General features: G+C 48.1%; 1 protein-coding gene across 1 annotated transcript; it reads left to right on the top strand.

Moving 5' to 3' along the window:
- The first annotated feature begins 2,448 nt into the window (after positions 1–2,448).
- Positions 2,449–11,857, top strand: LOC105998345 (cytochrome P450 2J2-like). The gene is made up of 5 exons (XM_013033029.1): positions 2,449–2,613; positions 3,435–3,576; positions 4,712–4,899; positions 11,397–11,538; positions 11,640–11,857. The coding sequence occupies exons 1-5, from the start codon at positions 2,449–2,451 to the stop codon at positions 11,855–11,857; spliced, it is 855 nt and encodes a 284-aa protein (XP_012888483.1).
- The last annotated feature ends 981 nt before the right edge of the window (positions 11,858–12,838 follow it).

The following is a 12,838-nucleotide window of genomic DNA, read 5'->3' as shown; positions in this document are numbered from 1 at the left end:
TGGCAGGCCCCTGACCCCGCTCTTTCAGGACCTATTTGGAGAAAGAGGCAAGGCCGCCCCCTCCCCCATCATAGTGAAGAGCTGTCTGGACAGTCACTGTACTCAGGGACTCAGGGCTGCTTATCACATCCTTTATCAGCTCAAAAACACAAAGATAAACTTAACCAGCTGGCACTAGTGGCTCATTTAATCCCAGTTACTCAGGAGGCTGAGATCTGAGGATCAAAGTTCCAAGCCAGCCTGAGCAAAACAAGTCCATGAGACTCTTACCTCAAATTAACCACCAAAAAGCTGCAAGTGGAGCTGTGTTTCAGGTGGAAGATAATCAGTCTTGAGTGAAAAAGCCAACCAAGACCACAAGGTCCTGAGCTCAATCCCCAGGATGGGTATTAAAATCAACTCAGTATCTAAATCCAATCTCAGCCCCTTGCTGGCCTGTGACCTTGCACAAGTCATCCTCACATCCCCACAGTCCCCGCCCTGGCCCATGTGCTTCTAAATTAGATGGGGATAATGCATGCTCCCCACTTCAAGGATGTGAAGATTAAGTGAGCTTATGAGAGCCCATTACAGTGTCCTGCTCAGCAAGTGCCCCAACCCCTCCCGTCTCTCTCTATCTCTTCCTCCACTTCTTTCAGGGACTCCTGAAAGCAAAACAGGTTGGGGGCTGGAGGAAGGCATAGCTGAGCCCACCCTGAGGGCCCCATACTCATGGCCCACCACCTCAAAACGCCCCTTACCCAGAGCAGCAATGCAGAGCTGTCTGAGCTGCCTTCAAGGCCAGGTGGTATTGGCCTGAACACTGGGAGAGTCTAGTGACTGTCCCCCATCCTCCCGCCCTGGGCTCAGGGGTCATTTGCAGCAATGGGCACACATGGCGGCAACAGAGGCGCTTCTGCCTGACAGTGCTTCGTGAGCTGGGCCTAGGCAGACGGGCACTAGAGGAGCAGCTACAGCAAGAGGCAGCAGAGCTAGCAGAGGCCTTCTGCCGGAAGCAGGGTAAGGAATGAGCTGGGACAGGCCTATACCACCCATACATGCCTCTGAACACACACACACACACACACACACACACACACAGAACAGCCAGGGTGCATGTGTGTGAGGGGGGGGAGAGGGAGGGAGGGAGGGAGGCAGGGAGGAGAGACTGGTCTATGTGTGTGAAACCTGGCAATACGAACAATAGTTTTGAGATATATTAATAGACTGGAAATTTCTTCAGTGCTGATAGTCAGAAACGTAGGCATGCCAGCATGGTAGGAAGCCAGATGCCCTCCTTTCTGTCTGGGAAAGTCTTTTCATCAACATCCACACATCCAAGCATTAATTAAGTTTTTTGTAGCTGGAACTCACAGCCTGGGCACTGTCCCTGAGCTTTTGTGCTCAAGGTCAGCACTTACCTCTCAAGCCCCAACCCCACTTCCAGCTTTTTGGTAGTTTATTGGAGATAAATTCCACAGACATTCATGCCTGGGCTGGCTTGAACTGTGATCCTCATATCTCAGCCTCCTGAGTAGCTAGGATTACAGATGTGGGCCACCAGGCCTCCTGCTTACACCCCACAACCTTCTTCACATATTTCCCCTTCTGAAATGTTCTGGTCCCTTCCTGTGAGGATCCACGGCTCCATCTTTCACAGCTGAAAGACTTGAGGTCCCTGCCTAAGAGGTCCTCTGAATCCCAGATACCTTAGTTCCAGCTATAACTTACCTAGCCTTGCTTTTATTCACATAACTTACCAGTCTCTCCCACCTCTTTCTGCAAGTCCAGCATTGTCACAGAACCTGACTCACAGAAGTGATGGAGACCTTGCAGAGAGTATAAATGTAGGATGGGAATGAACGACTAGATCGTGCATGACTATCAAAGACTGGCCATGTGCTCAGAGCCGAGTTCTGTGTGCCTTCTCCTCTGAGCTCTGTCCCTTTACTCTCAGGCAGACCCTTTGATCCTCAGGTCCTCATCAGAAGATCCACGGCCAAAGTCATTGGGGCTCTGGTGTTCGGCCACCGCTTCCTCTCAGATGAGCCAATCTTCCAGGAACTGACTCAAGCCATCAACTTCGGCCTGGCCTTTGTCAGCACCGCATGGCGCCGGGTAATGGCACTTGGGAAGTCAGGTGTTCAGGCCATGGCATGGTTGGGGCTCAGGCTGGGAGGTTGCAAAGTGGGCGAGACAGAGGCTCCTTGAGCCTGATTCTGGTGTCCTTAGGTGTCTTCTGCTAAGCAAGCTGACAAGCATGGATGCAGGGGCAGGGAATAAGAGTCAGGACACTGCAACATCTTCGCTAGGTCTTAACACAATCACTGCTACCAGTGCTGTCATTATTTGGAATTTTCTAAATGTCAGGGCTGCCTGGGTCAGAAGCCCCAGCCAACTCAGCTGCCCTGACTGATGTCTGAGTGGGCTCTAAGTAGACCTCTCCCCCCCACCCCGCAGCTGTATGACATGTTTCCCTGGGCCCTCCGCCACCTCCCTGGACCCCACCAGGAGATATTTAGACACCAAGAGGCTATGAAGGGCTTCATCCGCCATGAGATCATCAGGCACAAGCTCAAGGCATCAGAGGCCCCCAAGGACTTCATCAACTGCTATCTGGCCCAAATCACCAAGGTGGGCCTGAACTGGCTGCAAGGGAGCAAGGATGCTGTGTTCCCAGGCTGCACCTTGTTACTAGGCTATGGTCTCAATCTTTGACTAGTCACTGTCTCAGTCTGCACGGTTTTTTTCAAAATACCCTGAAGGGTGAGATTCAGAAAGGATTTTCCATCTGGATGCTGGTGGTTCACGCCTATAATCCTAGCTACTCAGGAGGCTGAGATCTGAAAATCATGGTTCAATGTCAACTTTGGCAGGATAGTACATGGGACTCTGATCAATTAATCACCAAAAAGCCAGAAGTGGAGCTGTGGCTCAGGTGGTGGAATGCTAGCCTTGAGTACAACAGCTCCGAGACAAGCCCACAGGCCTGAGTTCAAGTCCCAAGACCAGCATACAGAAAGACAGGCAGACTGACAGAAAGATGGAGGAAGGAAGGAAAGAAGAAAAGGAGAGAGGGGTAAGGGAAAGAAAGAAAAGAAGGAAGGAAAAGAAAGAAAAAGAGGAAGAAGAGAGAGGGAGGGAGGAAAGAAGAAAGAAGAGAAGGAAGGAAGGAAAGGAAGGAAGGAAGGAAAGAAAGAAGGAAGAAGGATTTTCATTATTTTTTCAAGCCAGGGCTGGCTCTGCAGACAGGGTTAGGCAGAGAAGAAGAGTTGGCTACTGTTTGGTTCAGAACCCCAGGAGGAGAATCCCCATGAAAAGTTGTCTGTAGCAGTCCTGAGACCCAGCCCTCTGACACCCAAGGAGTTCAACAAGGTCTTGGGACATGCTGGGCCTCAGCAGATACCAGGGCTCTGTTGCTGCCCCAATCCACCCACTTCCCATCTCTCTCCCAGGCCTCAGACGATCCTATCTCCACATTCAACGAGGAGAACTTGATCCAAGTGGTAATTGACCTGTTTCTGGGAGGCACGGACACCACAGCCACCACTCTGCACTGGGCACTCATTTATATGGTCCATCACAGAAACGTCCAGGGTGAGGGGCACTCACAGGCTGCCTAATTGTCTCATGCTGGTAATCCTCCTTAGGGCTTTGGTGGCTTATGTTCTCAGCTACGTGGTACAGCAGTACGGGGACTGTTGACAGCTCTGTGTATATGTGCCTGCATGCTGGTACCAAGGCTTGAACTCAGGGCTTCATGCTTTCACTCTGATTTTTTGCCCCTCACAGCTGGCTCTCTAATACTTGAGCCATGCCTCCAGTTCAGTTTCTTTTTTTTGGTCGGCTGTGGGGCTTGAACTCTGGGCTTGGGCGCTATCCCTCAGCTCTTCAGCTCAAGGCGAGCACTCTACCACTTGAGCTACAGCGCCACTTCCGGTTATCTGGTGGTTTATTGGAGATAGGAGTCTCACGGTCTCTACTGCCCGGGCTGGCTTTGAACCGAGATCCTCAGATCTCAGCCTCCTGAGTAGCTAGGGTTACAGGCGTGAGCCACCAGCGCCCAGCTCCAGTTCAGTTTCTTTTGCTGGTTAATTGGAGATAGAATATCCTGCCAGGCTAACTCTAAACCACCATCCTCAGATCTCAGCCTCCTGACTAGCTAGGATTAAGGCATGAGCCACTGGCAACCAGCAGGTGTTGACAGTGTTACATCGAGCTAGAAAGGGTTCAATTACCAGCCTACAGCTCACTGTGTAACCTTGACCAAGCCATTATACCTATCAAAAACAGTGAGAATCGGGTAAGCAGTAATGACTCCATGCCAACTAAGTGCCAAGCTCCAGGATGATAGCCAAAAGGTGGCTGGAGTCCACCCAGGGATAAATTAAATTCAAGTCCTGGCTCCAGTTTTGTGACCTTGGGTAAAAGGATGTGCCTTGGTAGGGCCTTCTTTCTCAAGCACGAGGATCTTTGTATCTGGAGTGCCCCCACGTGGCAGGGGATGGAATCTGGGTTCTGTACCTCCTGCAGGAGCAAGCCCTGCAAATTGTTCACAGGAAGCATGCTCTCTCCTATGGGATCAGGGATGGCAGGGTGGGGTGTCCTGGCCCAAGGGGCAGCATGGCGCGCTGGTGGCTCTGGGTTGAGAGATGGGATGCAGGCCTGGGGGAGGGGGAGTGGGGGGTGCTAGGACACCATCTTCCCCAGACTCACACTGAGCCACCCGCAGAGAGGGTGCAGCAGGAGCTGGATGCAGTGCTGGGCAGCGCCCAGGCTGTCTGCTACGAGGACCGTGAGCGGCTGCCCTACACGCGCGCCGTCCTCCACGAGGTGCAGCGTGTCAGCAGTGTGGTGGCCGTGGGTGCGGTGCGCCAGTGCGTGACGCCCACCACGCTACATAGTTACTACGTGCCCAAGGTAAGCGGCCCTGCTCAGCCCACATCCAACCAGCACCCGCAGATAGGCCCTTCCTGCCCTTAGCTGCAGCTTCTGCCAACCCGCTATCTTGCTGTCATTCAGTTATCTGTCTGCCTATGGCATTCATATAGGGGATAAGACCTCACATACGCTGGGAGCTCAGGCCTGTAATCCTCACTATGCAGGAAGCTGAGATCTAGGGAACGTGGTTCAAAGCCAGCCCGCACAGGAAAGTCTTTGAGATTTTTAACTTCAATTAACTAACAAAAAGCCAAAGGTGGAGCTGTGGCTCAAGTGGGAAAGCGCTAACCTTGAGTGATAAAAGCCAAGGGACAGCTGAGGGTCCTGAATTCAAGCCCCAGTGTGGGCACAATTAAAACAAACAGGGCTGGGAAGGTGGCTCCGTGGTAGAATGTTTGCCTTGCGTGCATGAGGCCCTGAGTTCGATTCCTCAGCACCACATAAGCAGAAAAAGCCGGAAGTGGTGCTGTGGTTCAAGTGGTGGAGCACTTGCCTTGAGCGGAAGAGCTGAGGGACAGCGCCCAGGCCCAGAGTTCAGGCCCATGACCAACAAAACAACAAACAAACCCTAGTCTTCCAGCAAGCTTTAAGTAAATGGGGCTGTTACACATTATATATCCAGACACAATGGGGCTGTACTTAGCTTTGAATAGAAGCACTGCAATTGATCAGTAACCATTCAAATTAGTTTATATCATATGTCCATTAACCTACTGAAGTTCAAATCTTAAGCCATAAAGAATAATGTTTCTCATATATTTGATGCTAACTCTGACAAGCTATTGTCTATCACTTAAATATATGCACAGATTTTTAGAAACCACATAACGCAAATAGCACTAAAATAATAAATAACTATACACCAGCAATCTTAGCTCCTCAGGAGGCTGAGATCTGCAGGATCATAATTCCATAGTTCAAGGCCAGGCAGCGCAGAAAAGTTCACTAGACTCTATCTCCAAAATAAGCAGTAAAAAATACTGCTGAAAGCATGTCTGAAATTAGGGAAGCAAGCCTAGGCTCTGAATTCAAACCCCAGTATTAGAGAAAAAAAGGGAAAATGATAAATAGCTAAAATAACAAGGGCTATCTGTCACTTTCATGACTGTTTTTAGGTCTCAGTGGCTCATGGACTGGGCTGGAGGCCACCCTTGGTTCTCTGGCATATAAATTTCCTCATATGGTGGCTTCAAAACGTGGTATCTGACCTCAGTTCATGAAAAATTAGAGAGCACCCAATAGAGAAGCTACAGTCTTTTTATAAATCAGTCTCCAGTGTGAAATCCAGTCACTTTACCATAGTCCATTTGTTCGAAGTAAGAAACAAGATCCAGCCTAGTCTGGGAAGGAGATTATGTAAAGGTATGAATACCAGGAGCTAAGATTCTTTGCAGGGTATGTATGTATGTATGTAGTGCCAGTTACTGTGGGCTTTTTCCACTCATGTTAAACACTCTACCACTTGAGCTACATCTCTACTCACAGCTTTTTGCTGGTTACTTGGAGAAAAGAGTCTTCAACTTTTCTTCTCGGGCTGGCTTTGAACTTCAATCCTCAGATCATAACCCACTGAATAGCTAGCGTTACAGGTGTGTGCAACCAGCCATTTGGCTTTTCAGGGGCATTTAAAAAGTAAGGTACTGGGGCTGGGAAGGTGGCTCAGTGGTAGAGTGCTTGCCTTGCATGCATGAGGCCCTGGGTTCAATTCCTCAGCACCACATAAACAGAAAAAGCCAGAAGTGGTGCTGTGGCTCAAGTGATAGAGTGCTAGCCCTGAGCTGAAGAGCTGAGGGACAGTGCCCAGACCCAGAGATGAGGCCCCCATGGCCGACAAAAACAAAAGGTAAGGTACCAACTGGCACATGCATGAAATCTCACTCAAGAGGCTGAGATCTGAGAATCACACTTCAAAGCAGCCTGGGTAAGAAAGCCTCAGACTCTTATCTCCAACTAAGCTCTCACACACACACACACACACACACACACACATAGGTGGAATTGGGGCTGGGGCTCAAGTGGTAGAGCACTGGTCTTGAGCAAAAAAAAGCAGGAAAGCTCAGCACCCTGGCTCTGAGTTCAAGCCTCAGGATTGGCTCAAAAATAGAAAAAAGAAAGAAAAAGAAAAAAGAAAAGAAGGAAGGAAGAGAGGAAAGAAAGAAAGAAGGAAGGAAGGAAGGAAAAGGTACTACAGGCATATAGGTGACAAGATGCCATTTTAATAAAAACAAGTCACTCATCTTGTTGCTCCAGTACGGGTAACCCTATACATGTAAAGGTGTAGCTGGAGCCCAAGAATTTTCTCAGGAAGAGGCTCTGGCTCTGCGGCGAGGCTCCAGCCTGTTCATCCTTGGAAGCCATAGTGGTACAATGTGGCACGTTAGATACAGGAGTGGTACAGAGAGAGGGTACGGAGTCCAATCTCTTCCACCATGACAGTCTTTATTCAGTGCTTACCACTGTGGTGGAAGTTAGGCCCTCCCTAAGGGCCCTACTAGGGTGCCAGTACTAATAAATGATCATACTTAAGATTCCTGCCTCAATCCATTTCTCCTTTAACAACCTCTAGATATTATGTAGACACTCCCTAAAGATAATTCCTTTGATATTATTGTTGTGACTTAGTAAATTGCTCAAAAAACATAGCTATAAAGTGATAAACTCGGTTTTATCTTCATATTCCTGGGACTACAAAAGTTTTGCTCTGTCTACCACACTCAGCATCAGTCCTATTGCTTCCAGTAAGCCTATCTAGCTTTCACCAAAAATGAATTGATGCAGTTGGGTGCGGGTAGCTTACAACAATAACCCTAGCTTCTCAGCAGGCTGAGATCTGAGGATTGTGGTTCAAAGCCAGCACAGGCAGGAAAGTCTATGAGACTCTTATCCCCATTTAATCACCCCAAAACTCAAAGTGGAGCTGTGGTTCAAGTGGTAGAGTGCCAGTCCTGAGCAGAAAAGGTTAAGGGACAATGCCCAGGCCCTGAATTCAAGCACCAGCACACACACATACATACACTAATAATAATGAATCTATGTGCTAAATGAAGATGTTTTTCATTGTTTGTTGGCCTGTCTGGTTGGCTGATACTAAATTGTCCTTGGCAATAATTGATCACCAAGTCCACAGTTTGTCAAATGTTGCCTGGAATATGTGTTCAGAAGCACAGACTCAGCTCTTCCTGCTGCTGGCACAGCAAGAGGACCTGAGCTCAGATTGTCTTAAAGTGATGTCAGATCAAGTTAAAAGGGGGGAGGGGGGCAGGAGGACCAAAGTTCAGCTCTGTTTCATGCTGTTTGGGATTCAAAATTTCCTTAGAACCTATTCCTGCCAATTTGATTCTAGAATTGCTCTGCGATAAAGACTCCAGAGGGCCTTTAGCAACCTAGAATCGATCTGGAACTTTTACAATTTGGGGGAGGGATGGCTGCTGAAAGCTGAGTCAGAGATTGTCAGCGTGTCATTAAATGGTATAGATATCCCTAAACAGTTCCCTGTCATTTCCTTAGCTGAGTGATAGCAACAATAGTAAAGGTTCCTAATACAATGGCTGCATTTCAAGCTTGTGTCAGCTCGGGCATTCAACTTGATTGTGGACTTCAAACTGCCATTTATCAAGGAGAAGCTAGCAGAGAGTTCCCAGGAGGCACCCAGCAGGCAGATGGCAGAGTCAACTTGTACAATTGGATAGACAAATGATGCTTTGAACCTGTTTTCATGAAGTAAGGTCAACCACCTTGCAAAGTGGCTAGGACAGCTCTCTAGAACAGAATATAAATGATCCTGGAGGGAATATAGAATTCTGCCCAAGAGACCCTTCATGTGAAGGTAATTCTTATGAGTTGTTGGGTATGAGCATAGTGGTTCATGCCCATAATCCCAGGTGTTGGGAAGTAATCACAGTTCCAGGCCAGCCAGATCAAAAAAAATTTAAATAATAATAAAGAAAAAAATCAGGGCTGGGAAGATGGCTCAATGGTAGAGTGCTTGCCTTGTATGCCTGAGGCCCTGGGTTCGATTCCTCAGCACCCACACAAGCAAAAAGAAAAAAGACCGATGTGGCGCTGTGGCTCAAGTGATAGAGTGCTAGCCTTGAGCTGAAGAGCTGAGGGACAGCGCCCAGGCCCAGAGTTCAGGCCCCACGACCGGATCCAAAAAAAAAAAAATTTAAAAAAAGAAAAGAAAAAAAGAAAAAAATCAATGAGTTAGTAGGACTCTGTCTCAAAGAATAAGCTGGGTAAAATGGTTCACAGCCCAAGAAACTGAAAAAGAACTAAAAGCAAAAAGGGCTGGAGTCCGGGGGCTTGCACTCAAGGCCTGGGCTAGCACTCTACCACTTGAGCCACAGCCCCACTTCTGGCTCTTTCTGTTTATGTGGTGCTGAGGAATCGAACCCAGGGCTTCAAGCATGCCAGACAAGCACTCTACCACTGAGCCACATTCCCAGCCCCAGCCTTTGCTTTTTGAGACCAGGACTCACTATGTAGTCCAGGTTGACTCCAGTGCTGGGAGTACAAGTAGGTGTGCCACTGGCCGGCTCCTGTTAAAGTATTATTTTTTGTTATCTTTGTTTTATTTTTAAGCTCCTTTTGTCAAAGCCAAGAGTCCTATCATTAGCCACTTGATCCCCCCTGACTTAATTCTATGGTGTTTGGTGAGTGAGCCACAGGGTGGGAGGTCTTCTCAGAATCCTGGAGCTGAGGCACAGTAGCTCATGCCTATAATCCTAGCTACTGAAGAAGCGGAGATCTGAAAATCAAGGTTCAAAGCCAGTTAGGACAGAAAAATCTGTGAGACTTTCATCTCCAATAAACCAGCAGTAAGTGTGGTGCTGTGGCTCAAGTGGTAGAGCGCTCGCCTTGAGCTGAAGAGCTGAGGGACAGCGCCCAGGCCCAGAGTTCAAGTCCCATGACCCACAGAAAACAAACAAACAAACAAAATTAAAGACTTCAAAAAAAACCAGCAGAAAGCCAGAAGTAGAGGTGTGGTTCAAATGGTAGAGTGCCAGACTTGAGTGGAAAAGCCATATAAGAGCATGAGGCCCTGAGTGTAAGGCCTTGTATTAGCATCAAAAAGAAAAAAGAAAAGGTTCTGGCACTGCGTTTCCCATGTCCTGGGAACCCCATCCTTGCTCCACTTTGACCTACACATACTGTTTATGCCCAGTGTAGCGCCATATGGGAAGGAGCAGAGGCCTGCAGCCTTTGGTGCCTTCCTGACCACTCACCTCACTCGGAGACAGCAAGGGCTGGAATTAGGGTTACAGGAGAGATTAAGGCTATAGGAAAGATTAGCATTAGGGTGAAGGTTATGTGAGGGTTGTGGTTGGGATTAGGGCAAGGATTATATTCAGGTTCTCCTCTCCTACTCCTATAGAGTCAAGAGTCAAGCTTTCTATCTCCTAGAATCCTGTGCTAGAGAGAGAGAGAGAGAGAGAGAGAGTGTGTGTGTGTGTGTGTGTGTGTGTGTGCGTGTGTGTGTGTGTGTGTGTGCGCGTGCGTGCGTGTAAGAAACAGAGACAGAGAACTGGGCTTGGACTCAGGGCATGGGTGCCATCCCTTAGGTTTTTTGCTCAAGGCTGGTACTCTACCACTTGTGCTACATCTCCATTCTGGCTTTTTAGTGATGAATTGAAGTTCATTGAAAATGAAAGTGTCACGAACTTTTGTTTTCCAGTCCTGGGGCTTGGCTTGAACTCAGGGCTTAGGCGCTGTCCCTGAGCTTCTTTTTGCTCAAGGCTAGCACTTTACCACTTGAGCCACAGCACCACTTCCAGCTTTTTCTGTTTATGTGGTACTAAGGATTCAAACCCAGGGCTTCATGTATGCTAGGCAAGCACTCTACAGCTAAGCCATGTTCCCAACTCAAAAGTGTCACAAACTTTGTTGCCTGGGCTGGCTTTGGACTGTGATGCATAGCTCTCAGCATCCTGTGTAGCTAAAATTACAGTTGTGAGGGGCTGGGAATGTGGCTTAGTGGTATAGTGCTTGTCCAGCATGCATGAAGTCCTGGGTTCAATTCCTCAGTACCACATAAACTAAAAAAGCTGTGAGTGGCTCTGTGGCTCAAGTGGTAGAGGGCTAGCCTTGAACACAGAGGCTCAGGGACAGTCCAGGCTCTGAGTTCAAGCCCCAGGACTGGCCAAAAAAAAAAAAAATTACAGTTGTGAGCTTACTGGCATTGGGCTTCTACTCTACCTTTATCTGCCTTTCCAACACTCAGATTTTTGTTGTTGTTGTTGATCATTCCTTTCTCTCCACCTGTTTCTGTTTTTCTCTCAAACCTGGGCTGCTGTAAACCCATGGGCACAAAGCTCAGCCAGGAGGGAGTAAGCCTGTGGGATCTCTTCCGGGGGGCCTCTGAAGGGTCCAGTCACTCCCACCAGCACACCAGGAGTTTCCCTGAGGTCTTCTGACCCTGAGCTGGGCTCTGGCCCCTGAAGCTCCTTGTGGGCCTGTGTAGCAGCTTCTCTCTGCAGGGAACTATCATTTTGCCCAACCTTGCCTCTGTGCTGTATGACCCTGAGTGCTGGGAGAACCCTCGGCAGTTCAACCCTGGCCATTTCCTGGACAAGGATGAGAACTTCGTGGTCAATGAGGCCTTCTTGCCCTTCTCTGCAGGTATGAGGCATAGTATAGAGTCCTGCGTGGAGCCAGGACGGGAAGATAGGGACACACACACAGGCCACTGCCACACTCTGACCTTTCTCCTTGACTTCCAGGACATCGGATGTGCCCTGGGGACCAGCTGGCTCGAATGGAGCTCTTCCTGATGTTTGCCACCCTCCTTCGGACCTTTAGCTTCCAACTGCCAGAAGGGAGCCCAGGGCTCAGGCTGGAGTACGTCTTTGGGGGCACTCTGCAGCCTCAGCCCCAGAAGATCTGTGCACTGCCTCGCCTGAGCAGCCCCAGCCCAGACCTTACAGAGGAAGGCCTGTAGCGGGCTAGGTGTCTGGAGCCCTGCCCCCACCCCTAAACCCCTTCCTCATTCTCTCTTGGCTTCTGCAAGTTTCAAGAAGAGGAAAAGCAGGGGTTCACCGAGTTCAGCCGCTCACTGTTCCTTCTAATACAGCATCAAGGGTGATAGTGGGAAGTAGATAGCTCATTTCTTAATATAGGTTAGTTACTCTTGGTAAGGAAGGACTTTACAACTTTAAGGTTAGGTATTAAATCAGTTTATATTATTTGAGGAACCAATCAAACTTGACCAGGTAGCAGTCAAATAGGCTCAGAGAAAAAGGCATAACTACAATGAGTATAAATACTACAAATGTTCAGGATTGATGAACTAAAAACTGGGCAGCCTATTTTCTGCCATCTCCTGACCTCTTCTGGCCAAAGGGAAGAAGCTCAGGTCTCTACCTATCCAGGACAGAGAATTTATATCCCAGAAGCCCAGGTGCAGCAAATTCTTTACTAAGGACCCTCTATTTTCCCTGCAAGGATCGCCAAGATTTGAAACATTGATTCTACAGACAAGTCTTATTTACCAAAAAATGATTTGCATTATGTAAGTTGAAATCAAAGTAAGAGACTACTACACTTCTGTTAGAATTGCATAAAAACAATACTTGGGCAATCTCAAGAATTAGAAGATGCAGAGAAACCTGAACTCTTGTACACTGTTGATGGGAATGTTAATCATAGAACCATGATGGGAAACAGCTTGGCAATTTCTTGTGAAAGCAGGCATGACACTAGCCAACATACAACCTAGTAAGCTCACAATCCAGTCATACTAGTTGTTGGTATTTTTAAAAAGAAGTAAAAGTGTATGTTCTCATAAACACATATTACTTGATCTCATTTTTTTAAAATTTTATTTAATTTTATTTGTGAACATACTGTACAGAGGGGTTACAATTGCATGGGCAGGATAATGCGTACATTTCTTACCAAGCATTGCAGCCTCCTCCTTTGT

This window comes from Dipodomys ordii, unplaced genomic scaffold, assembly GCF_000151885.1.
Source record: "Dipodomys ordii isolate 6190 unplaced genomic scaffold, Dord_2.0 Scaffold162, whole genome shotgun sequence".
Taxonomy (NCBI): domain Eukaryota; kingdom Metazoa; phylum Chordata; class Mammalia; order Rodentia; family Heteromyidae; genus Dipodomys; species Dipodomys ordii.
The sequence above is the reverse complement of the archived record's forward strand: the minus strand, read 5'-3'. Positions and strand labels throughout refer to the sequence as shown.

Excerpts from the sequence above, each read along its gene's own strand:
- LOC105998345 (XM_013033029.1), top strand. The coding sequence starts at position 2,449 with ATGTTTCCCTGGGCCCTCCGCCACCTCCCTGGACCCCACCAGGAGATA. Across the intron at positions 2,614-3,434 it reads ATCTGGCCCAAATCACCAAG|GCCTCAGACGATCCTATCTC; the intron begins GTGGGCCTGAAC and ends TCTCTCTCCCAG. Across the intron at positions 4,900-11,396 it reads ATAGTTACTACGTGCCCAAG|GGAACTATCATTTTGCCCAA; the intron begins GTAAGCGGCCCT and ends TTCTCTCTGCAG.